The following is a 25,058-nucleotide window of genomic DNA, read 5'->3' as shown; positions in this document are numbered from 1 at the left end:
CGCTGTCCGAAATGTATGCAACAGACGGCTCTGCGATCGTTTGCGATCGTCTGCGATTACATGGAAACAACTCTCTTTGCGATCGTCTGCAATCTGCGATTTGCGATCCGCGATCGTCTGCAATCATATGGAAGCCAGCCTCCCATGGGAATAGCATGTTCCCTTGAAAATTTCACTATCAGGCTCCCTCGCTCCTAAAATAAATTCCATTGTTCTCTCTTTTTTTTTTTTTTGTCAAAGTACCTTTTAATAGTACTAGTAGAGATACCCCTTGTTCCCTCAAATTAATCCCAGCACTATGATCATATTCCCTTGTTCCGCAAAGCCCCTGGGAGATCCTCCTACGGGCATTTGGTTTTTGTTCCTGCTATTGGGAATGTTACTGAGTTCTGCAAATAAGCGGAAGAAACGAGACGCGGCTCTCGTCGCTCAAGAGTTCTTCTTTCGGTTCTTGTGTTCGCATTCGTATATCCGTGTCCCAAGCTAGGGAAAGAAAGATACTGCTAGCAGTCTAAGTTACCTTTCTCTGGGTAAAAGCGAGAGAGCGAAGCGACCACGCGAGAACGAGCGTGGAGCGTGGAAGCGACTGCGGAGCAAGAGGGGCGCTTATGTTGATCGCGTACAGCGAATTATATCCGCTCTATTTGCAGCACAGTTGTACCGTAGAAGGTGAATGTGGCTTGAATTAAGGTCAACTAAATCTCCTCTGCGCTCTTTGCTCACGAGTGACCAAACTTTTCTTTTCGTAAATTTTCTTGTATTTGTTTGGGTTATTAATTTTCCGTATGCACATACAGGTAAGAGGTTCTCTAGTGGAGAACAGTGCAGAAATAAGAGGACCAGTTAATGATAATTTCCTGGGTGTGAGTGCGACCACAGGCAGACCATCCTCCATCTGACCGGTTTGTAAGCTTTAATATCTAACACTGCAAAGCTCTTTCTAGACTGATTGTTCAATAAAGGTTTCTAACGTCCGGACGCGACCGTGAAGCTCAGTCGTAGCCTGATTATTAGGCTTTTCGATTGTAAGGGGAGCGGGGTAACGAACGGGAGAAAGGGAGAAAAGCCTGAGCTGCCCCTCCCCTCTCCCCTCCCTTGTGAAGGCCTAATACTCAGGCTAGCTCGGTCATGGTTGACAGTAGCGTCCAAGCACATTCGGCCTTATCGGGGAGCGTTTTGCCCAGTACTATCGTGTCCGTATTTGTTCTTTGAGCGTAGTTATTCGCCTTGTTATTCTGCGAAGTCTGTTTTCGATCTCTGACTCAGGAGAATGGCGGGAAGAACAGAAACCATGGAAACGAGCTTGGTGAATAATTGCGAGAGTACCTCTTGTTCACGTGACTTCCGCTTTTTCCGAGAAACGAAATTATCATCAGTGACGCCATAAAAATAAACGACTTTCCAAAATAACTCTTTTCGTTTCAAGGAAAGTAATCAACCAAAGATCCAAAATGCTACGATCTAAAATTCCAATATTGATTACTCTGGATCATATCCGACCCAAAGATCCAGGAATATCTCTTGGGGTAGCAAGTATTATGAGCCACCTGAGGCAGAAGAAAATCGAATACAACGCACATATTTACAACATTGCAGAGGAAACACAGGTGTCTTCGCTAGCCAGAAGAATCCTTGATACGATTTGGAGACATTACAACGATTCGAAATACGATCTCTTGTTTGGAGGTTTTGTCTGGAACGAGCCCTTTCTAAAGACGATCCTCGAGGAGCTGAAAAACTATAATTACCGGGGTCGGATTGTAATGGCAGGTCCGCAAGTCTCCTACGTCGAAAAAGGCCAGCTAGAAAAATACTATCCAGAGGCGGATGTGTTTATCCGTGGGTATGCGGAACATGCCGTGTCCGATTTAGCCGAGGGGAAGGATGATATTATGGGAGTCCACTTAGCGAAGTCCCCAGACAAGGGTCTGCACACATCGACCACTCTATCCGAGCTCGCTTCTCCATTCTTAGACGGAACGCTTCAACCGCAGTACTTCATGCGATGGGAGACAACCCGAGGCTGTCCTTACAGTTGCTCATTTTGCCAGCACAGAGATCCAGCTTCTTCGTCAAGGTCAGTGAATAAAAGTTGGACAAAACTACAGCACTCTGGGAAAGATCGTATCATATCAGAAATAGAATGGTTTGTTGACAATCATGTCAGGGACTTGGCTGTTCTTGATCCGACGTTCAACACAATAAACGGGAACATGGTGTTAGGTTTATTAGAGCGCCTTGGTTATTCAGGAAAACTCAGCCTTCAGTGTCGGCCCGAACGGGTCAACACTGCATTTTTAGATCAAGTGGAATCGCTGAGCGCAACTACAGGAGCCGAAGTGGTCTTGGAATTTGGTGTGCAAACGTTGGAAGCAGAGGAACTGGAGCACATCGAACGCGTGAGAAATGCCAACCCTCACAGCTTGGCTAAAAAAGTTTTAGAAAAGTTAGCGTTAGTTCGTCAGCGTAATATCAAACACGAAATCAGCCTGATATTTGGTTTGCCTTTGCAGACCGTGGCCAGCTTTCAACAAACCATTCAAAAGATCCAGGAGAAAACAGATGGATCACTAGTGGCTTTTCCGCTAATGCTGCTTCGAGGAACACCTCTGTATTATCAAAAGAACGCGTTGGGACTTGTTGAAGGTACAGACATCGCGCATCCGCTACTGGATCGAATTCAAAAATTCATCCCACATGTTGTCACAACTCCTTCTATGACATATGGCGACTGGATGACAATGGCTAACATTGCCGCTTCTTTGCAAGAGCAACAACCAGAAGAGAAACAGAATAGATTATGACTTCCGGCGATGTCCGACAACTTTCGCTTTGCGATGCACTTTGCAATTTTCTCGTTAAACCAGTGTCACGTTATTTTTTAGTTTCTGTGTTTTCAAGGTTTTTAACAGTCGGAGGTCCCAAAAATTTTGGACCATATATTAGGGAACTCACCCTGAATGACTTATAAAATGTACCGTATGTAACCTGATGTAATTATAAAAGGAAACATTTCATCCAAAGATTATCGCTACTGCGGCGTCGACTTCCAGAAGTCGAAAGAGTATATATTATATGTCAGCTGACCAGTATCATGTCACTGAACAGCAAAAAATAGGTAATAGGTAAAAACCACTAAAAACAGGATATAAAGCAGTTCTTCTCATTTATACAGTCGAACCTCCCGTAAGCGATCACCCAAAATGTCAAGTCTAGGTGGTCGTCCAAGGGTGGTTTACGAGAGCTAGGACTATATTGGGTCAAAATTTTGCCTCATTAGCACATGGTAACTGCAGAGACTTACCCCGTGTTTTAAACGTTTTATTTATGTAAAAAGTTAATTTCGAGAAGAAATCCGGTACTTCCCATTGGGAAATTTCCGTCTCTTGTACTACCCAGCAGTGCGATAATGTCACACTCCAATTTCAAACTTTTAGCTCTAAAAGTGGTCGCGGTCGCTTACGAGAGGTGGTCTTCCAAATAAAGTGATTTGACTTGGAAACTTTTGGTATTTTGGAAAACTGGTTGCTGAGGAGAGGTGATCGCAACCGGAGGTTCGACTGTATGTAAATGATAACTGGAGATAACCAAAATATATATATATTGTAAGTATTTTGGGGAGTCATTCATGAATTAAAATCACGGTGATTTGAGAGCCGTAGTTCGATCCATTTGGCCACAAACTGGTGTATTCCACCCGGTACCCCACTCTATTCCTCTCTACCTTTCCCTGTCGCCAGAGTAACCCACCCCCCACCCCCGACCCTACCGACGAACCCTCCCATACACCTATTACAAAGGACGAGCGGGCACTGGATTCGACAACCGACCTTTCGCAAGAAGCAGCCGGAAAAATGGCAGTTCACCACGTTGGAAGAATGAGATAGTTTTAGAAAGACATCTTAATTGGAAAGTGATGGCACTTAAAGTACCCAAGTCAAAGGTGAGTGTGTGTTTGTCTCTGATCGCGGTCTTTCCTTACAAATATTGATGTTTTGGGGGCTATAATCTGGTCTCCACTAGAGGAATCTTGGCATGTGATTTCAATTCTACGATCTGCTTCAACGTAAAGTCAACTCCAATACAGGAATCTGTATTTATAACACTTAAGTTTAGAATTCCTTTCTGACCAAGTATTTTCAGGGCTTTTTGTGGAGTGGGCGTCTGTAAACCAAATACTTATAAAGCTTCACGCCACATCGCGTTAGGACCATTCGATTCTACACAACCAACCTCCCCTCCCCCGTTGAGGCAAGATTAACCCCCCAAGAAATCAAGATCAAAGAGCCGACGTCAAACCTCCAGTATTCAAAGGCTCGGGTGATGTAGACAAAGTAAGCCCCTCAGAAATCACTTTTGTAGCCCACTGTAGAAAATCTTGCTAATGGGATTGTAGCCTACATGGAGGGGGGGGGGGGGGGGGGGGGGGTGTTGCTATAGAATGGAATGGCCCTTACCAGCTCTATGCAGGAAGTAGTTCTTATGAGGGGTATATTTGCTTGACTGTGTTACTCCAAAATACAAATCCTGGCTTGACCAAACTTACTGTTGTCCCACTGACGTGCACCAAAAAGGTAAGATCAGGTATAGATATTGTGTTATTCAAGAAAATACCGTGATCTCACAAAGTTTTTTTCATTTGAATCCCTTATAATACCCCCATTCAGGTTCAGCTTCATAAATTCTATTTAAAAATTGGGCTTTTGCACCCCCCCCCCCCCCTCCCTCCTTGAAATTTCCAGTGACCTACCTTGGAGTAACTATGGATATTTCCTTGAACTCCACAAAGTCCTGAGCCAAATGAATGAATCATACCCTTTTGGCTAATATCATGTCTGTTATAGTAAATAATTCAAATTTTTTGTATATTTTATTTCCAGGTCGAACTTCATGTTCACCTTGATGGCGCAGTAAGGATACAGACCATTATTGACTTGGCCAAGTATGATAGTAGTTGATATTCTGTTAAGGGAATCCATGTCATTTTTATCAAATTTTCATTTACTGAAGTACCTGCTTTTCAATCAATTAATAACCTAGTGCAGGTACCTATTATTACTCATTAACACAATAACACAAGGATAAGCATTGTGCTTTAAGGATATTTCATTCTCCTTACTGTTACAATCTTGGAAGAACAAAACTAGGTATGGCGCAGTGGTGAGAGCGCTCGCCTCTTACCAATGTGTTCCAGGTTCAATTCTGGCCCAGTGTCATAATTTAGATCTATATGTGGGTTGAGTTGTTTTTGGTTCCCCTATGTTGCTCTGAGGTTTTTTTCTGGGTTCTCTGGTTTTCCTGGGTGCTTACCATTTGTCAGAATAAACCGATTGGGACGACCGTTGAATAATGGTAAGGGTTTTTCCAAAGTCAGCAAACCAACCAAGCGAGATGGCACTCACCATTTGCAATTTGTAATTGTTTTCAGCTGATGAGAGACTGGAAACTGGAAAGTTTAGCAAATGGTAAGGAAATTTCTGCTGTTCTGTTCCGAATGGAAAAAGAGGACTACCTCTGGAGGTGGTCTACAATTTCCGAATGGATTTTCCGGAAAATTGGTGTTCCATTTGATTTTTAACCGAAATTTCCGCATGTTTTTGCGAAATGGTAAGCACCCCTCCCTGAACAAAAACCAACATCTCCAAAGTACAATTCGACCAGGTTGGAGGACCTGAATGAAAACCAGCTAAGACTGATGTGGCTTCCTCTCTAAACATTATAAAATATGTATTGTAAATTGCACTTGCTTAGAAGCCTTCCAGTACTGCTGTTTTTTTCTTGAAATTAGCATGAAAATAATATAAATCCTTATTTGTTAGGGCAGTCCAAGGATTAATTCTAAAAACCTGTGAGTCTTTACTCTTCACTGCTGGACTTTAATTTGTTAGTTAATATATTTATCAGTTGAATCTGTTGAGGTACCAGCCTTTATCTCTTTTTAATTGCAGGAAGAAACAATTCAAGTTGCCATCTTTCGAAAAGGAAAAATTACAAGATCTTGTGTCTGTTAGTTTGGATAAACCGTCATCTCTGAGAGGCTTTCTAGGATGTTTTCATATATTCCTCCCGCTCATTGTGTAAGTGGATGCCTGGAGCCTGATGTAGGGAAAAAGATTTAAATTATAATTTTTGTTGTTGCCATTTTTCCCATGTGTCCCACCTCATAGAGATGTTTAAATCTGTCGAGTTTCTTCAGTGTGAACTCAAGTGTGGTCAAACCCTTATCAAGACTGTGGTGTAAGAAAAATTACAAGGAGCTCAAAGGTTCCTAACCATGAAATCCAGGGTGCCCAGCATTTAAGCTTATATGAAAAAGTAAGTTTTTTGAGTCGCCCAAAGGCAAAAGTTATATAATTTTTTGGTTGCCTGTGGCACCTGGGCATTTCTAGATCCTCATGCTAAATCCTGACAGACTAATTTAAGCAGCCAACCCTCATTAAGTGTTCACTTCCAAGGATCAAGCCACTTAATAGGGGTTCAACTGTAGAAATTTGGCCCTCAGCCAAGAGGTGCCCCATGATCTGGCTTGATAAGCACAGTGTTTTAACAGCATACGTCACTGAATATCATTATCGTTGGTTTCAGAGATGATGCGGCAGCGATGGAAAGAATAGCCTATGAATTTTGTGAAGACCAATCATTGTGTGGTGTGCTATACTTTGAAGTTCGCTACAGTCCTCATCTGCTGTGCACAACAGATCTTGAGCAACCAGAGGAAAAGCTTGTGTCACCAAGAGATATAGTGGAAGCAGTGAATAGAGGCTTAAAAAGAGGAGAGCATGACTTTGGGGTTATTGCACGGTCCATTCTTTGTTGTATGAGACACATGCCTGGTAAAATTGATTAATTTGTTTACTTGATATAATTTAAAGTGGGTTTAGGATTTTTTAATCGTTGGAATGCCTGTAGTATATGGTAACTTGTAAACTTAGTAATAAGTCTTGCATAACCTATCTGAATTGCATGCATGTGCAGATAGAGCTACAAAGATACACTAGTGTATAGGTCTTTTCAACTGGATTAATCTTACATGAATTTTCTACTGTCCTTTGACTAATTCTTGAACAACATACTGAATTGCCTCTCAAAAGCTCAAACACATAGAAAGTTTAATGATTCATCCTTTTCAGAAAGTTGCCACCTTGAAAGTGTTACAATCTGACAGTGTCAGAGTCTTTTAATGTCACATTATTTTGACAAAAAGGAGTAAAATCAAACAAAAAAAAAACGCAGGGAGAGTAATTGCACTTAAATTGCCATAACCATGAAAGTTTTAGGAATCAATTCCCTGACATTTTGTTGTAGATCAAAATTGTTACTGCCTTTGCAAATTTGACACAATTTGGGCAAATGTCATTCTATACCTTTTTAGGTCTTTGTCATCCCTAGTCCATTGAGTAGGCCAGTTGTACCTGTTGAAACCTCCCTACTACAGTCACCCCTCCTGCTACACTGGCTAGAAATGCTACTTCATTCTGATGTGCTCAGGGGGACCATTGTAGAGAAAGTGCACTGTATATTCTTATTATTTAAGGTACTGACAAGCATGTAATTCACTTATCTTGTTCTTAGATTGGTCATTAGAAGTTGTTTCTCTCTGTCAGGAGTTTGCCGATGATGGAGTTGTAGGAATCGATCTTGCGGGTGACGAATCACTTGGAGAGATTCCTGCCATGAAGGGACATGTTATTGCTTTTAAGGTTTGATTTTATCTCTCGTGTATGGTATACTACGTGTTTTACTTTGTTCAGGAACATTTTCAGGTCCTCTGCATAAATATTAAGGTCACGGTCTGTCCATCTGCCTGGCTGTTTGTCTGTCTGTCCATCTGTCTGTCGGTCTGTCCACCCATCCATCCATGTGTCCGTCCGTCTGTCCATCAGTCCATCCTTCCATCTGTCAGCCTATCAGTCCATCCATCCATCCATCCATCTGTCTATCAGGCTATCTGTCTGTCAATCCACCTGTGTGCCTGTCATCTGTTCATCCACCCATCCATCCGTTCATCAGGAGAGGGAGGGAGGAACCTAAAGTTGTTGTGTCCATTGTTTTCAAATTATTTTGTGATAAATTAAATGAGTATTTACAGATGGTGTTGCTTTCTTGTAGGAAGCCAGAAGACTGAACATTCACAGAACAGTCCATGCTGGAGAGGCTGCTCCAGCTGACAGTGTAAAAGAAGTAAGGAGTTAACATCCAATTTCTCCTAACATCATCAACACATTGTTTAAAAGCAGCCAGGTGATGAGACAAAAAAAATCATCAACAATGCAACAAAGTCTCAATATGTATATATGTACTCCCAAATGTTGAGAACTATCATAAGTAAAAATGCATTGCAATGATTTCTTTTTTGGTTTAAATGTGCATGCATAATGTTGACGGTCCTGTACATCTACAAGATTCTCCTTACATCTTTTACAACCTAACCTTTAAGCTTTTAAGTCTGATCCTACCAGAGGTATGATGTAAATTTGCTAGCTAGTAACGGCTCAAACAACATTCTCTTATGATGTGGTCTTGAATACTGGTGATTCTAGGGCTGGAACTTTCAACTGCTACCAGATCTTGTCCAGATCCACAAGTAATATTGTTGTACCAGCATTTACCACTCAATTGAAGGTTCATCATATTTCAATCTGTTTTCCAAGGCATTAGATATTCTTCATGCTGAGAGAATAGGTCATGGATATCACGTGCTAGAAGACAATGCACTTTACAAGAGAATTATCGATGAGAGAATTCACCTGGAGGTTAGCAAAAGAGATCAGCATAAATAGTTGAATCTGACCTTAACTTAATAGAAAATTAGTGTAGTGGATCATCACAGATGATATGGATGTTTGATAAGGGATGATGAATAGCCAATGAGTTATCTCACATCCAACAAGCCCAAATGGAATATTATTATTGTTTTTAACACTCGGAAAACATAGCAAACTGAAATAAAATAAAAATAAAAACGCCCTCAAACATTATGCGTACACTTACTATATTTGAAGAGCTTGGTAAAATTGCTCAATATACCATGATGGCTAAGCCAATGAAAACTCTTGAATTGCATTATCCAATGAATCAGTTTTTCATTATAGTTAATCTAAACAAATACTTACAGGTATGTCCAACTTCAAGTATACTAACCGGTGCTGTGAAGCCATGTTTCAAAACACATCCACTTAGAAGGTATGTAAAACTATTGGGTGAAATATGGGAGTTGTGACTGAGTTACAAGTGAAGAGAAGCCATTTTAGTTGAAAGTTTTTCTCACGTGTCAAGCTTTTCAAGTCGGTGGGGTAGACTGCAGTGATACCTTTTGTTGCTTAGCAATGTGACCGAAAGAATTCGTTAAGTGTAGAGAAAATTAATTCAATATTTGAATGCAGCAATTCACATGGCGAATTTTGCGTTTTCAAGGTTTGTAGAAGATGGCGTGAATTTTTCTATTAACTCGGATGACCCTCTCATATGTCAGACAAGAGTGGATATTGAACAAGGTGTCGCTTTTGATCAGATTGGGCTGAGCCCAGCGGAATTAACACGTGCGGTAAGTTGTTTTTGAAAAATCAAACGGGTTAAACTTATTCGTAAGTCAAAGAGTGGCTTGTAAATACTATTTTGTTAATTGGCTTGTGATGACTTTTATTAAACTAACTCCCAAATAATTAGTCCAGTCTGGCCGATCAGAAAATTCCAAAAAATTGGTTACATGCGCTTGCCATTGGTTACATGTTTTCCCGCGCTTGCCATTGGTTACACGTTTTCCCGCGCTTGCCATAAGTGACATGTTTTCCCGCGCTTGCTATTAGTTACATTCTTTCCCGCTTTGCCATTGGTTAAAAGATTTCCCGCGCTTGCTATTGATTGCATGTTTCACCGAGCGTGAAGCGCCCTGGTTACACGCGCGTGCTTCAAATTCTGGGTTATTACGCTTGTCGTAGGTTTAGTTTGGCTTCAGTTTTGTGACAGCCATTGACGAAACGGCTGTGTCCGAATCCAGTCACTTTCATCATGCCACTTATTTTTCTTTTCATTCATTTCTAGACATTTAACGCTGCAAGAGCTTCGTTCCTTCCTGAGAAAAAGAAACGAGAAATTATTGATCAACTTAAACTAGCGCACGGGATCTGGTGATCTTAGAGAAAAAAATATACTAATTGTTGACAAGAGAAAATGAGGTTGATATATATTTTTGTGATTTTCACGCATAGATAGATTTATAGTGTTTTTCAAATAAGTCACAAAAATTTATAGTGAAGCTAAATAGATAGCTAACAAATACGGGAATTTATGTGTTTGTATTGGGTGGTGGGGTTGACGAAAGAAATTTAACGTACTTTCTGTTACAACAGTGGTGCCGGTTCACACTGAATATTACGATTTACCCTCGGAGTCTTCGTCATCGAATCCTGAACTGAAGTGTTATAAGATTTATTATTTGCCAAGATCACTCAACAAAGTTTATGCACTATGAAAATATGCGTCAAACTCAGTACTTAGTAAGTTTGCTGACCAAGTTTCCTCTGAATTGTAGTTTTGGAAAATGCTATCGCGAAGATGTCATAAAACTGTGCTGGCTTTGTGTTATATATGATTTCTTTGTGATGCATTTGCTGAGGATAATAGTAAAAATTGTTGGTCATCACTTTCAGTTCTTTAGCCAGGTAAATATTTAAAATGTATACCCAAAATAGTGCATGCTTTGATTACAAGGAACCGGTATGTTCCTTGATTTTTTCAAGCAGAAAGTTTTGAGCGATTCGGATAGCAAAAAGCGGGAGAGTTACTGAAATACAAATTACTGAGAAATTTTCTTGGTATAACAAGATTTGTTATTTGCTAATTCTTGTCTTGTGTGTCTTCATGGAATGTCTACTACAAATCTGTGCCTTATTTATGAGAGCCAAACTTTTGAAACCAGTTTTACTTGTGTAAGAAATATTGTTGAGGGTGGTAAAGGGGGGGGGGGGGGGGGGGTATAGATCACGTTTCACGGAAAATAAAGCAGCCCTTTCACAATTCACGAAAAGTACAACATTGGCAATTCACGCTTCTCGGAAAATAAAAGAGAACGTTTTGGAAAATCACGGTTCACGGCGGCTATGGAAATCACGATTCACGAGGAAAAAATTAGCCATTTCACATTTCACGGGAAAAAAAGGGCCGATCACGAGTCACGAAAATACCCTTTACCACCCTCATTTTTTTTCATTTGTATTTTTACCGACCAAATAATATTCAAGTATATTTTTCCTATTCGAGTGTGGAATGGACACATCTGATTATTTATTTATTGTAATTAAAGGACCTACAGTCACGGTTTGCGCATATTGAAAAGTTTAGCCTCAATTTTTCAAATTCGTCGTTTGTAATCCGTGTCAATCTTCTCCATCCTTAGCCATCCTTGTTCCTTTATGGTTTATCATTATGTCTTTGGTGTTTTTCTATCTTATTAAACTGTTATTTTCAGGTTTCCTACCATTTAAAGGTAATTTTGTATGTGGCCAAAATAACTCAAAATACCGTGACTGAGCTCCTTTAATGACAGTGACTGCCTTGGCTGGCGAGATAACAGTTTTAATTTTTCACTGACAATGATACAAACGAAATCAAAGATTGCCGTAGCTGAATTAAGATGAGACATCACAATTTCTTACCCAGGATGCATTTCTGCATGGGCTATCTAATACTTTCAGGTCTGTACTCTCAATAACTGTTAAAACTTGTTCCAATTCGATAAAGATGTCCAAAAAAGTGTGAATAGTTTCCTGCCTTTCCGAAGTTCGAAAGAAAACTGGTTTGGTAAGAAATAAACGGCAATCAAGAAAGTTTTCAACTGTGCAGTTTATCTGGGGATGTTGTGGTCTAAAGGTAGGTTTGTGCCCTGGCCGGGAGTCTGAATATCTTATATCCCGTTAATTTTTGGCCCAAATATCTCGTTAATTTAATCTCTCAAAAAATGAACAATTTTGCTTTTCGATATCCCAGGATGTCAGTTCTATCAGCATCCCACATCCCACTAATTATTCTCTATCCCGTTAAGTTTTTACTAGGGGGTGGGGGGAAAGTATCCCTGCGATGATGTAGTACCCCATCCAGAGGAGAGGGGGAGTGAAAATACTTCCGATGCTGCCAATTCCGGAATAAGCATATGTTGGCTTGCTGTCTTCGCTTTCTAATCGTTCCGCCTTTTATTTGTTGTACTGTTCTACAAAATGGATAAACTTGATAAAAAACACATTGTTGCAAGGAGTTTTACAAGCCCTGAGCGGCCGAAAGAAAAGTTCTACAAGCTTTATCTCGCTCCTGAGTAACTAGTCGGAAGACAGATTCAGTTTCTTGGGAGCCTTGATTACTTTACTCGTCAGTCCCAGCCCGAGCTCGTTTGCAACGTAACATCATTTTCAAGGCTCCGCGGAACTCCCGTTTACGAATGCAGTAAATAACAGGGTTCCAAACTGACTTGGACAGCAACAAGCCATTGGTGACGAAACCAACAACGACGGGGAGTGAATTGAGAGGAAGAACTTGCCTGCAAAGTATAGCGGTCCAGGCTGGAAGATAGCAGAGCAGATACACTCCAAGCACAACAGCGACATCTTTGGCGGCCTTGTGTTCCCGGCGGCTGTTTTGCTGAGGCTGAGTGGAATGCGACACTTGGGCCTGTTGTGTTATGATTTCCCGCTCGACCAGTGTAGCTCTTTTGAAAACCTTGAAGTTTAGCCAGGCAATTGTTAACAGTGGGACAGCGAAAGCGGCAACGAAATAGACGATGGACCTCGTCAGCTGATTTCTGCTGTGGACATCCCAGCCGTGGCAGATATCACAGTGGTAAAGCCTGGCGCTGAACGAGAAAGTGTCTTCCCATATGGCAAACAACGGACCGGCAGCTGTGGCAAATGGAAGAATCCAAGCGAAAGCCACTAACAACAGGGTCTTAGCCTTGGTTGTGTGTTGGTTGTACGTTAGAGGAGACTTCACAATGGCCAAGTATCTGTCGTAGGAGACGGCAATCAGGTGGAAAGTTGTACAACAGTACAACGCTCTTGTCAAGAACGTAATCGCTTTACACTGTACCGTCGAGAACTCGAGTTCTTCGTACAGTTTGCTTGCGATGTGAAACGGAACAACCAGGGCAACGATAATAAAATCGGAGACAGCTAAGCTGACGAGGAATAAATACCTCATAACATGAAATCTCTTGTTGATAGAGATTGTGAACAGGACGGCTAAGTTTCCCAGGATACCGAGGGCGCCTATAGCGATCAAAAAGACAGCGACGACGATTCGCAAAGCTAGCATGTTCATTCGGAGGTGAAGTCAAAATGATGGCAACGGACTGTTTAGTTCAACTTTAAACACTCATTTTAGACACTACTCCACCCCCAAAACAAAAGAATAGAAGTAATTTCCGTTTTAATATACCGCGAGATGTTGGTTGTTTTAGCAGACAAAACTGACCGTGTTTTGTAATGTGTTTTCAGCGTTAGAGCATCATTAGGGCTTTGCTGTTTTTGGACTGGTGAAGTAAAATTAATTAGTTGATCTCAGTTTAACAAAGAATTTCACAGGGCACTGTTTCAATTAAAATGAGCGATAATTGGCCATTATTTTTAAGCTTCGCTCACCAAAAGAACCATAAGGCTCCAGTTTCCTTCCAATTTACGTTTGTCAATGCAAGATCACAATGCGTAAATGAGGTTGTTTTAAAACGGCACTTCAACAGATTGATTAAACACCACTAACCATGACGTATTTCACCCCGATCTGGAGTTATAACGGCTACAAAATACCACAAACTGTACCATGACTTGTTAAGTTCTTACATTGAACAAACTAAGATACTCCATACATGTAAAGCACCAAACAACATCTTTCAGTTCGCCGGAAGGGCAACGCAGTCTAGCGAGCTAACGAAAAACAGTCCTCGGTATATATCTTTCTTATTCAAATATTCCTGTCTAATCTGTAAAATAGCCTTTGTGACTATTATAGTAACAGGTTACAAAGGGCCAACCGGAGCCAACTTATTTTGTTTATGGCCAAAATATCGAAATTTGCCAGAGCTATTCAGAGTTGCTCGGATGTGCGCATCACCTTTGAGTGCAACATATGTGAGGTTGTGACAGAATCACACGCACTAATTCAAACACTATTAAGACTTGAAAACTACAAATTCCTTACAAAGAAAAACGTTGTTTCGCCCCTTGTGGTGGAATCAATGCCGGTAGTTTCACTTATCACACATTTCATGAAATCCCTGTTCCACGCGAAATCACGTTTCATGATCACGTCTCCACCAGTCACAGGTTTATAAAATATGTTTGTCACCAATCACACAACCCTGTTTTAACACTCATGCTTTCTCGTGTTTTTCGACCACGTACTTTTCCACGGTTGAAACGTAGGAAATCGCTGTGTCACGAATGAATGGCACTTTCCAACAAACGGCTGTTTCGCCGATCACACGTTTCGAACCGCGAGAAACGCTGTTGTTTCAGGTGACACTTTCATATTGAAAATCTCTTCCACGTAGATTGTCACATTTCAGAAAATTGTTCACGCGGGATCACATTTCAGAAAATTTTTATGCGGGATCACACATTTCAGAAAAGTTCTCAAGCGGGATCACGTTTCCTAAAATCGCTTTCTCTGCAATTACATTTTTTATAGAAAACCGCAAAAGCACACCTTTTTAGACACTGTCACGTTTCATACGTTTCAAAAAAGCGCTGCTTTTTTTAACAATCACAAAGCGTAGCAGGTGTTTGAAATTCCTCTCCACCTTCCATCTCTTACCAAAAACAAAATTAGTTATACGCTTGATGGGGTGACTTCCAGTTAAAGGGGTTAAGTCACTGAATTTTAGGCTATTTCAGAGCTGACGAATAAGTCAATTTGAAAAACTGTGTAAGAAATCAAAAGAAACGTAGGAACGCCAAACAGGGCCGGTTTGTTAGAAAGCCGGTTAACGCTAACCCAGGATTAAGAGGTAATCGAAGTAATTTTTCTTGTATGAATGTTTTTCACTTCTTGTTTTGTGTAGTTTGAGATTACTCAAGCTTAAAACTGAAGGATAAACAATATAAACCGCAGAAAACCTCACCGAAAAAATACAAAACTGAAATCAAAAATCTCGTTTATCCTGGGTTAGCTTAATCAGGCTTTGAACGACCCGGCCCACTGTATGGATGGGGAACGTTAGAGAAGATAATAAAACGGATTGTATTTGGGTAAACTTTGAGAACGTTGTCCTGACTTTTTTCAAGTTTATCCTAATTTTGTAAATGGAAGTCGAATATGAGGCTGGCAATTTGTGGCTTGCTGCACTTATAGCATTCACTCAAGACGTATTGTGCCAACAATTAAACAATGATCTCGAGATTTCTACTTGGTGATAACTGATGAGGCCGAAGGCCGTTTCAACTTATCAGCTCATGGAAATCGAGAACGAATAATCTCATTGTTCTAGTAGAATTCTAACTAAAAGTCCTCCAGTTTTTTGTTTATATATGAGTAGTGTTAAACTTCACGATTTAGCGTTATCTCTAGCGAATTTGTCATTTGAAGCTTGCAGCTGTGTACACGCGTACTGCGCATGTACAGTAGCTCAGCCAATCAGGTTGCAGCATTTGCATGAGTGGACGAGTAGAGGTATACTTCTTGATAATAACCACTTTATTACGTTCACAATATCGATGTTATATTTACGATGTATGTACGTCACGCGATGTATAAATGATTGGTAAAATACATGGATATACCCACTATGATGCTTATTAACACGGTTGTTTATTTACAGCATATTTACACAGTAAGCTAATTCTCTGAAGAAATGCCCCAAAGCCCAAGTCAACGCAGTAAATGGCATTCGAATGCTACAGCAAAATTTAAAAGTCAATTTAGCGACGTTTTAAGATAAGATCAACATGAAATGCATATTTTATGCTCAAAGCGATTTGCCAAAAGACTGACGGAAATAAACTCCCCCCCTTTCACAAAGGACTTCCTTCTTAATCGCTGTTTCAAAGGAAGGGTGAGTAGCAGGTTCTGTAGAAATAGTTTTGGGTTTGTCACACCAGTTTACTACCCAGTAGGAATTTATCTCCATTTATTCGCAATGGCTTAGAGAAACGAACAGAGAATGGAACATACATGTACAAGACGAAACTAGTTCAGCCTTTGTTTAGTACATTCAGTTTACTGCCCAGTAGGAATTTATCTCCATTTATTCGTAATGGCTTAGAGAAACGAATAGAGAATTGGACATACATGTACAAGACGAAACAAGTTCAGCCTTTGTCTAGTACATTCAGAGATAGGCTCATACCACAAAACTTCATCGATCAAAAGCAGTGCGAAAAATGCCACACGCCATCTGTTGAGGACGGGGAAAATCACTAAAACCAAACTTGATCATTTGATTGGCTGACATCAAGACTGTTAAGTAACTGCAAATTATGCGAGACAAGATTTGCGACTTTATTGTTATTGACCTCAGAGAAAAAGTATGGAAAGTTGGTCACTTTCCGTATGATTTTCGGAATTCACAGGTTGACATACAAACAGAGGAAAACTGGCGAAGAATGTCTAGCGCATAGGATGTCTCTGCTTGTGGCGGGAACCCTGGCTTGACTTCTTAAAACTACTGAATAATCTAAACAAATATATATTATTTTCACTGTACGGATTCTTGTGGCTCATTTGCCTCAGGTGGGTCAGTTGTATCGAGTGGTTCATTGGCTTCGTTTGTATCGAGTGGTTCATTGGCTTCGTTTGTATCGAGTGGTTCATCGGCTTCGTTTGTATCGAGGGGTTCGTTTGTTTCGTTGTCTTCAGGTGGCTCACTTACTTCGGGGTGATCCTGAAAACCAAACAAACAGAAATAGGACGTGATGAATCCACTACACAACATACCATTAGCTCGTCTGTTGTTTAAATTTTCATTAGTAGAAGTATGAAGAGAAAATTCCCAAAACCTTTGCCGCATTGACCAGGCTCTTATGAGGCGCGTGGCGAAAAAAATTTCAAAAATCATTTGCAGCTCAAACGTTTCCAAATACCTTAGCTCTACTAACTAATCTGTACTATACTGAATTATCTATCAATTTAACATTTAATACACTGTAGTGAGAACGCAACTGAACGGCTGTTAACACTGAATAAAGAATTTGTTGTAAGACGCACCTTTTATACGACGCTTTAACTTCTGAAACGAGGACTCCGACTTGACAAATGTACCTTCTTTCTGAGTTACCTATCACATTTAACTTGTGTCGTTAAAACTGAACTAATAGTCTATGCTAACTATTCTGTACTACACTACATCACCCTCCCCTCCCTCTTTACAAACTCCCTACGGACCCTTCTCTACCCTATCCTTAGTAACGTCTTTCATCCTCCACTGACTTCTCTTAGAAAAGGTAAACCTATCACTATTTCATTCAACTTTGTTTGTCAACTTTTCTCTCATAACAATTCACCTTCATTATTGTTACATTTTTCTAGGGTTCCCTGAGTAAATTTTATGTATGCTCCCTTGCAACCTCTGTGCAAGCTCCCATCAGTACTTACGACCCGTTAGCTTGGCGCGAAAAACGACGGCCGGCCAAGGCGACTATATAAACTGAACTGTAGTTCGGACTGTGCAATTTTCATTGCCAAATTGATCGGAAATACATTGAATATTTGTACTTGTCTAAGTATTTGGTTTCGTAGATTTAGCACTACCTTTCAGTACCGATATTTAACCTTTGTACCGTTACAATTGCAGCGAATACACACCATAGTCGAATATTGAAGTGAAAGTGTAAAAATGTTATCGGACGAAGTCTCTGGCCCCGTTTATATGTCCGTACAACACAGCGCGGACGACATCCTTCACTACCTTACTTTCCATTGTAAATTTACCACAACTTACAAATTAGTCTACAATAAAGGCGTTGTTCTTTCCATGGTGAGAGGAATATGCATAAAATCTAGCATTGATATGTAAAATGGAAGCTTCATGTTTGACATTTGAGTTGGCTAACATGTATTCACTTTATCAAAACAGACAGACAGACACAATGAAGCATGATTAAAGTTAAAGCTCAGTAGCTTATGGCGTCGTGCATAAATAACAACAAACCCATAATTTCAACACAATATTAAGACCTACCTGCTCACTGTCTTCTCCTTTAGCTTCCTTATTCTCCTCAATTTCTTCTTCTTGTACTTCTTCACCTTCATTGTTGTTAACCTCCTCGTCAGCATTCGCTCTGTTTTCATTGTCTTCGGCTTCATTGTTGTCAACCTCTTCCTCAGCATTGTCTCTGTTTTCGTTGCCTTCAGCTTCAATTTCTTCATCCGCCACCTCTTCAGCTGGCATTTGATCAATAGCTTTGTCCTCTTCAGTTTCTTTAACAGATATCAACAAGAATGTTAAAGTGTGCTTTGCCTATCAGCTTCCACAGCAAATAATATCCATTGATATGGTGCCATATTTTTATCAAAAGAACGGCATCTAGAGGAACGTTTTTCTTATGATAGAAGTTCAAATAGTTCTGCCTGGCTGAAAAACCAGTTGCCCTCGTGTTGAAAATGTCAATGAAGCCCCTGAGTTAAACATTGAATACTGATTGTTGTCCATAATTTATACATTGTAATGTGCATGTTATTTGTGCACTTCAGTAATTACTTCTGCTGAGGACTAGAGATTTATTTTTGTATTGTTTTCTCTACAGACATGTTTACATGCCTTAAAAAAGAGCACAACACTTAATTCAACTCACCTTTGTCATCTTGGATTTCTGTCGCGTCTTCTTTGTTCTCACCACTAGCTTCATACACAGATGGCTGCACTGTTAAATGAGTGAAACCGTAAGTTGTCACCACCTTCTATGCTCCTTTCATATATGATATCTACTAATCCACTACACATTTTTATCGCTTATTTACTAGTAATGTTTATGCTTCCTGTACAATACAGCTGTGAGTTGTTTTCAAGCCCAGTGCATCACATGGGGATATTCTTTGTTACCTTTCTTGGATGAAACTTACGGTTTTACTCTCTATGCCCCTTCCCTGGAATTCACTGATTGTCCTTTAAAAAAAACACCAAGGTTGTGGACCAGTGACAACACTGTAGCACCATATTCATAGCGCTCAGAACACCCTACATGTACATACTGACAAGGCATAATTCATATCAAATATAAACGGCTTACGTGTAGATTCAAGCCTCTACTTTACATACCATCAGCTGAACTGTTTCGTCTCTCCTCATATGACTTATCTTCTTTGTCATCAACAAGCCCTCCTAGTGTAACACCATGATCTCCAAGAACATCAGCAACCTTTTCTTGTATAGTGTCCTCAAGTGGTATGTCTTCAATGTCAGATTGATGTGGTGAGTTGCTTCTTTCTGCAGCATAAGCTCCCTGTGGTTCATCGTCATCTCTCAGCGACTCTGTGACTGTTTCTTTGAATGAATCAAACAATGACTGTGGTTCTTCTTCCTTGACAGGTTCAGGAGATGAATTTATGTCCCTAAAATCCCTTCTGGTAATGTCTGCTTCCAAACTGGTGATCTGATGAATATATATAGAAAACATGGTTAGTTTATTCTTCCAGAAGTCCTTCTATTTTGACAAAATTCTAGACGTAAGGCCTCACAAACAAAACGGCCAAATTTGAGAGCTGAAATTCCTGTCTTCTAAGAAATCTTTTATCCCTTGCAAAACCATTAAACTGCACAGAAAAATTAAAGTTCAACTTCCAAAAAATTATAATGATAATAAAGAATGCAGTTCAACTTATGCTAATGGTGAAGTTTTGAGGACAGAAACAAAAGCAAAAGAAACAATAACCACTCTTGTTAAATTTCCTTAACATGTCAGTTCCTCTAGTCATTATGGCTGTAAACAAAACAAATGCAACACAACATTTGGCACAAAAGGGGCACAACACTCCATGATCAACATCCCTGACAAACGACTGTCATTGCACAATGATACAGCCTTGCTTTTCTCTGCAGTGCACGGATATGCACAGGACAAGTTGTGGACTGGTCAAAGACTTACAAAGATGACTGAACAGCATTAAAGAAGGCAGCCTGGTTGAGTGGTTTAGAGCAATGGTCTTGTAATCCAGAGGTCCCAATTCAGGTCATCCACCCTCCCCGCCCCCCCTCCCCCCTCCCTACCACTAGCTGGATTTGTTCTTGGTAGTGTACTTTTTTGTGCCATGTGACACACACAGACATATTTTAAGCATAACATTTGAAAACTATGTCACATCTTTTTTGCTCTTAACCACTAAGAACAATTCACTTACTGGCTCATCATTATCAGCAACAAGAGACTTTTTCTTAGATGTCCTTTTTGCCGCACCTCTCTGATAAGGCAATATTGACATTAGATATCAATTTAATTAGATATTTTATTTATTTATTTTTAATGCTCCAACTTAACTTCAACTTTGATTTATTTAGTACTTAATATAGCACATTGTGCCAAACTGTTCATTTTCATTAATTTTCATAACAACTGTATGTTGTACTAGAACAACTGTAAATAACTAACAACCATAATCTGCCATCTAGCAGATAAGCACTGACCACAAAAAAACTGTCATCCACTAGATGGTGGTTTATCTGGTTGATAACTTGTTATCCATTTTGTAGTACAGTATGTACAACTATGGGACCAGAGTAACAATCTTACTGTTTAAAAAATAAAAATTGTAATAATACTGAAATTATCTTGAGCTTACATGTTTCGCAGGAGGTCTTCTTTCTGTCACTTTTGGCTTTGTTGAAGCTCTGTAACAACAAAAAACAATCTTATTAATCACAATTTGACTACGAGACAGTAATCAACAAGAGATTACTACAAAAGGGGTTTGAGTGAAATCCACACCCCTCCTGTGGCTTTTTTTGTTTTGCCTGGACAACCACTTCCCCCCACCCCTCTGAAGTTTCAACCAAAGGGTACTTGATAACTTTTAGTCCTCCCCCCTCAAATCTCTAGAATTTAGATATTCAAGTCTTTTAAATCTGTATATATATGTATTTTAAAAATTTTGACATGCTATATAGAACATGGAAGATACTTTAGTTCATCAGTTTTTGTACCGCTAATCGTTAATCAAACACACTTTGAAAAAGGCTACATGATTGACTGTTCTAATTTCAGCATCCATTTAATGAATATTTCACATACTTTGATCAGTAATTTTTGCTTGCTAAAAGTATTAACGTTAGTTTGTATCACATGCCATGAGGGTGGAAACAAGTGACAAGTGTAAATAGGAGGTATATTTAATTTTAAAGGTCAGTCACCTTCTTGGAGTAAGCTGAGCAGCTACTCCATGGTCACTGTATGAAACACTTCTATCAAAGCTGAAAAAAGAGGAAGACATAGTAATTGGTCACAAACCTTACAACATCATTCAGCTGCTGATCGTAACTTGTAATTAATAGTTAATTATCACGTAATTAATAAATAATGATAATTTATTTATTATTATTAGAGAGGTTTGATATTTTTCATCTTTTTGTTTGTTTAAAATTAGATTGCTACACTAAACTTAATTTTATGTATCATTATATTCGTACTATCTCTCTCTCCCCACAGCAACATATTGCCCGTTGTCGTCAAGGTCGGATGGTTCACTTATCTTGTGTCCGTCTAGGGTATATAAACTGCAACAAAAAAGCATGTGCACTTGTGTAAGATCAGATTGGAAATAAGTCATTTTTTTCTAAGAAAAAAGTTCTATACATGTACAATACCAATCAGAAGAAACCTAACAGGGAACGCATTTGCGAACGGGTATAGAACAGAAACAGAACGCGTTCTGTCAAGTGTTCCCTGTTAGGTTTCTTCTGATCGGTACTGTACCTCCAAATTGAACCAAACATCAAATATTCAAAACAAAAAGAAAGATTCAACAACAGAAAAAACACAAAAGAGATAAAATTATTAACAATAAAGAACACAACTAAAATGGCTATGATTCCCGGGAGTTACACCCAGAAAAATTGGGTGAAGGTGTGCAGGCCGCTTTCCAAAACCCTTACCTTATTTAAGACCAACATCTGTAATTTTTCAAAATAAAAATGAGCAATAGAAATTTTATACGACGTTTCAATGTCGTCATGACATCACTATCAAGTGACAAGAAAATAACGGTTCAACAGTGTTATATATGCGGTGAGAGGTGTGATTGTTCATTAACATATTTATTTAAACAAATAGTTGTGTGCGGATGGAATCCGATTGCGTGTTCAGGCTAGGTTTCTTCTTTCTAATAAACAGCATTTCGTAAATCAAACAATCCAGTTTTCCGTTGCATTTCTTTAGGACGGAAAAATTATTGGCAAGGTCGTCGATGTTATAAAGGCCGTGGTCATTCTTTAAATGCTTTCCGATTGCGGAGAACCTGTGTTCATCAATACGTTGGTACAAATGCCGGCTGGTATACCCGACATACTCTGCATCGCACAGATCACATTGGTAATTGTACACTACGCATTGTTGATTAATTAGAGGTGGTTTTGGTTCACGCATCTTGAGATCTTCACAGATTTTGCGACTCTTGAATACTGGTTGAAGAGTGTGATCGATTTTCTTGCTCAGGTCAGAACTGATAGTTGTTTTTTCACTGCATCAGCCAACATTTGATCTTTAAATGGCAATACCACTCGGTGAACAGTATCTTGCACAAGGCTCAAGAAATCTACTTAAAAGTTATAAAATCACTAAGCTAAGGGCAACAATCAGAACTTACTCGTAAACTGCACCATTCTTGCTATGGGAACTGACTTTATCATTTACAGACTCTAAAACCTAAATCAAAAGAAGTTGTTATTATAACATTAACTACCGTGCAATGATTATTTTAAACCTCGAAAAGTAACCTACCGCCTACTTTCAAATTTGGGATGCCTGCTTCAAAACTTATTGACAGCCCTGCAAATATGCACAGAATTTCCTTCTTTTCTTAAATTTTAAAAACAATAAGTGAAATTTGTTTACCTGGTACATCTTGAAGTCTGTTCGTAACTGCACTCTTCTTGGTTTTGAAACAATTCCATTGCAAAAAACACTGCAACAACACAGTCCAGTAATATTTGTCAAATGATAATATCAAGGTTGTTTTGATCGCTTCTCCAGTTTAATTTTCCCAGTGAAATTTTGTTCAAGCTCACCTAGTCAAACAGTATACTTAAAAGAAAATTCAAGCAAAAATATTTCTCGTCATTTCATATTGAAGCCATTACAGGTACTTATTATATGGCTCTAGAGCTCTGTGAGCAGGCTAGATGAATCAAATCCTGCACTGTGAATGGCTACCTGAGTGGGCAAGATGGCGTTATCGGGACTACCCTCAGTATCCCGTAAAAGAAATTTCCTCGAAAGCCACAAAATAACTTATTTATTGATCTTGGAAGCTTGTTCGGTCAAGATGGCTGTATATTGGCCTCAATCATATTTTAAAAGTTTATGGATTTCAACTCCATCTTGGTCCATAAACATGCCAAAAAATCCAATATCCGGCCAATATCTATGCTTGGTCAATGGCCCATATCTGTTTTTAAAATGAAAATTATACTGTCAAATTTCTCCTAAGTAATGGACACCACATACAGCTAGGAAAACACTAAGTTTAATGGATCCAAATGCAAACAAACACTACAGTTGGGTACTTTCTTAAGTCCCAATGTCCCTGCTGACAGCAGGGACCCAACTGTATGAAATATTTAACTATTAAGCTACTCACATAATTGTTTTAATCTCTTCCTTTTTTCGCAGACCGCTAATACGGGCTTTGCCAGGTACATTTCTGAATTTGCGATGATTTAGAGCAAGAAAATTTACCTAAGAAATAAATAAATCAAAACACGTTTTTATAACGCACCTTTCAACAAAGGAATGTGTACATCACACAAATTTTCAAAAATACAGGAAAGTTCGCGATGGAGAAGAAATTAAAATTTAGAAATAATACCCAAAACGAATTTATAGAAATGTAATTACCTCCATCTTTATCAAATATTAGTAAGAGTTTAAACTTAAATATTGATTTAAGCTTCAGAAATGTTTAATTATTTACAGGGATTTTGCTTAGATACGAACTTGTTATGCAAAACTCACTAAATAATCACAGGAATTAATTTAGAGAGTTAAGTTCGTTAAAATAACACACTTATTTTATAAACGATACAGTTACTTAAAATATATAGAAAATATTTCTCAGATTAAGTTTACCTTTGATCGTTGTAAATAATTCCGCGAAAATCGCGGGGAAAAATTCAATTATTTATGAACCATCATTTACACGACAGAGTTGACAAAAGCTGACAAAAGCAATCGCGATTTCATAGATTTTAAATCGATTACCACCTTGTAAGCTTCTAAAATACTGTTTATCTTACCTCAGGCTCTTTCGGGGGAGCCAAACGTTGTGGCCTCAAGTCTTTCACATCATATCTAAAAGAAATAATAACCAAACAAACGCTCATAAGCGAAGCAAAGTTTACATTTCGATCAAACAGGACACTCCAGTGCGAAGTCCGCGAACAAAAAGATTGATGGCGCGTCGGCAAACAGACCGGGAGCTCACGTACCCGACTTTCTTAAACGGCTCTCTTCCCACAACGACATAAGTACAGTCTCTTTGAAGATCGTCAAGATTTCTGATGCGATGTCTACCAGCTGGTGTCCTTATTTCTCGAGCTGGTATACGAAAACTTGTTGCAGCAGCATTCAGAAAAGAATCAAAACTCCGCATTTCTCTCTGGTTGACCACAATTCGCTTTCTCTTAAAATTGTCCCCGTTGAGATGAAGATAAACGGGTTTTCCCATCATATTTATCCCTCTCTCGTGAGCAGCCATGCTCCCACAGTGTTGTTTCGCTTCACTTAGAACTTCTAATTTCGTTTACGATGAAAAAACGATCACATTTTGCAAAGAGATGGTAGAGATTTCTCGTCACTTATGCTCTGTGTGATCTCATTAATGACTGACGCGTGCATTATGGGATGTTTCTCGTGATTTGTTTACCATGGAGACGT

General features: G+C 39.3%; 3 protein-coding genes across 4 annotated transcripts; 1 reads left to right on the top strand and 2 right to left on the bottom strand.

Moving 5' to 3' along the window:
- Positions 1-3,807: 3,807 nt before the first annotated feature.
- On the top strand, positions 3,808-20,163 carry LOC110049163 (adenosine deaminase-like). 2 transcript variants are annotated; one of them, XM_020754947.2, is made up of 10 exons: positions 3,808-3,943; positions 4,881-4,942; positions 5,949-6,077; positions 6,586-6,833; positions 7,573-7,700; positions 8,110-8,181; positions 8,652-8,753; positions 9,116-9,183; positions 9,415-9,544; positions 10,042-10,834. In XM_020754947.2, exons 1-10 carry the CDS (start codon positions 3,917-3,919, stop codon positions 10,129-10,131), a joined length of 1,056 nt encoding a protein of 351 aa, XP_020610606.1. In that variant the 5' UTR covers positions 3,808-3,916; the 3' UTR covers positions 10,132-10,834. The 2 variants fall into 2 exon arrangements, with proteins under 2 accessions (XP_020610606.1, XP_020610605.2); XM_020754946.2 differs by lacking the exon at positions 10,042-10,834 and adding an exon at positions 18,723-20,163 and having other exon boundaries at positions 3,821-3,943.
- LOC110049164 (histamine H2 receptor-like) lies at positions 12,135-13,305 on the bottom strand. The gene has a single exon (XM_089271712.1). The coding sequence runs from the start codon at positions 13,303-13,305 to the stop codon at positions 12,355-12,357; it is 951 nt and encodes a 316-aa protein (XP_089127838.1). The 3' UTR covers positions 12,135-12,354.
- On the bottom strand, positions 15,658-25,016 carry LOC110049162 (doublecortin domain-containing protein 2-like). Its single transcript, XM_089271707.1, has 13 exons — positions 24,611-25,016; positions 24,419-24,473; positions 23,764-23,861; positions 23,019-23,088; positions 22,771-22,829; positions 21,596-21,682; positions 21,320-21,379; positions 20,752-20,800; positions 20,314-20,373; positions 19,235-19,568; positions 18,771-18,839; positions 18,158-18,396; positions 15,658-16,861 (listed from the first exon to the last, which is right to left on the bottom strand). The coding sequence occupies exons 1-13, from the start codon at positions 24,877-24,879 to the stop codon at positions 16,676-16,678; spliced, it is 1,635 nt and encodes a 544-aa protein (XP_089127833.1). The 5' UTR covers positions 24,880-25,016; the 3' UTR covers positions 15,658-16,675.
- Positions 25,017-25,058: the final 42 nt, after the last annotated feature.

Source organism: Orbicella faveolata, unplaced genomic scaffold (assembly GCF_042242905.1).
Source record: "Orbicella faveolata isolate gen_17 unplaced genomic scaffold, um_ofav_v1 contig_34, whole genome shotgun sequence".
Taxonomy (NCBI): Eukaryota; Metazoa; Cnidaria; class Anthozoa; order Scleractinia; family Merulinidae; genus Orbicella; species Orbicella faveolata.
The sequence above is the reverse complement of the archived record's forward strand: the minus strand, read 5'-3'. Positions and strand labels throughout refer to the sequence as shown.

Coding starts and splice junctions, on each gene's coding strand:
- LOC110049163 (XM_020754946.2), top strand. CDS start 3,917: ATGGCACTTAAAGTACCCAAGTCAAAG. Junction 6,078..6,585: donor ATATTCCTCCCGCTCATTGT/GTAAGTGGATGC, acceptor CGTTGGTTTCAG/AGATGATGCGGCAGCGATGG. Junction 9,545..18,722: donor CAGCGGAATTAACACGTGCG/GTAAGTTGTTTT, acceptor TTTTCTCTACAG/ACATGTTTACATGCCTTAAA.
- LOC110049164 (XM_089271712.1), bottom strand. CDS start 13,305: ATGAACATGCTAGCTTTGCGAATCGTCGTCGCTGTCTTTTTGATCGCT.
- LOC110049162 (XM_089271707.1), bottom strand. CDS start 24,879: ATGGCTGCTCACGAGAGAGGGATAAATATGATGGGAAAACCCGTTTAT. Junction 24,474..24,610: donor GAGCCGTTTAAGAAAGTCGG/GTACGTGAGCTC, acceptor TATTTCTTTTAG/ATATGATGTGAAAGACTTGA. Junction 23,862..24,418: donor CTCCCCCGAAAGAGCCTGAG/GTAAGATAAACA, acceptor TTTATTTCTTAG/GTAAATTTTCTTGCTCTAAA.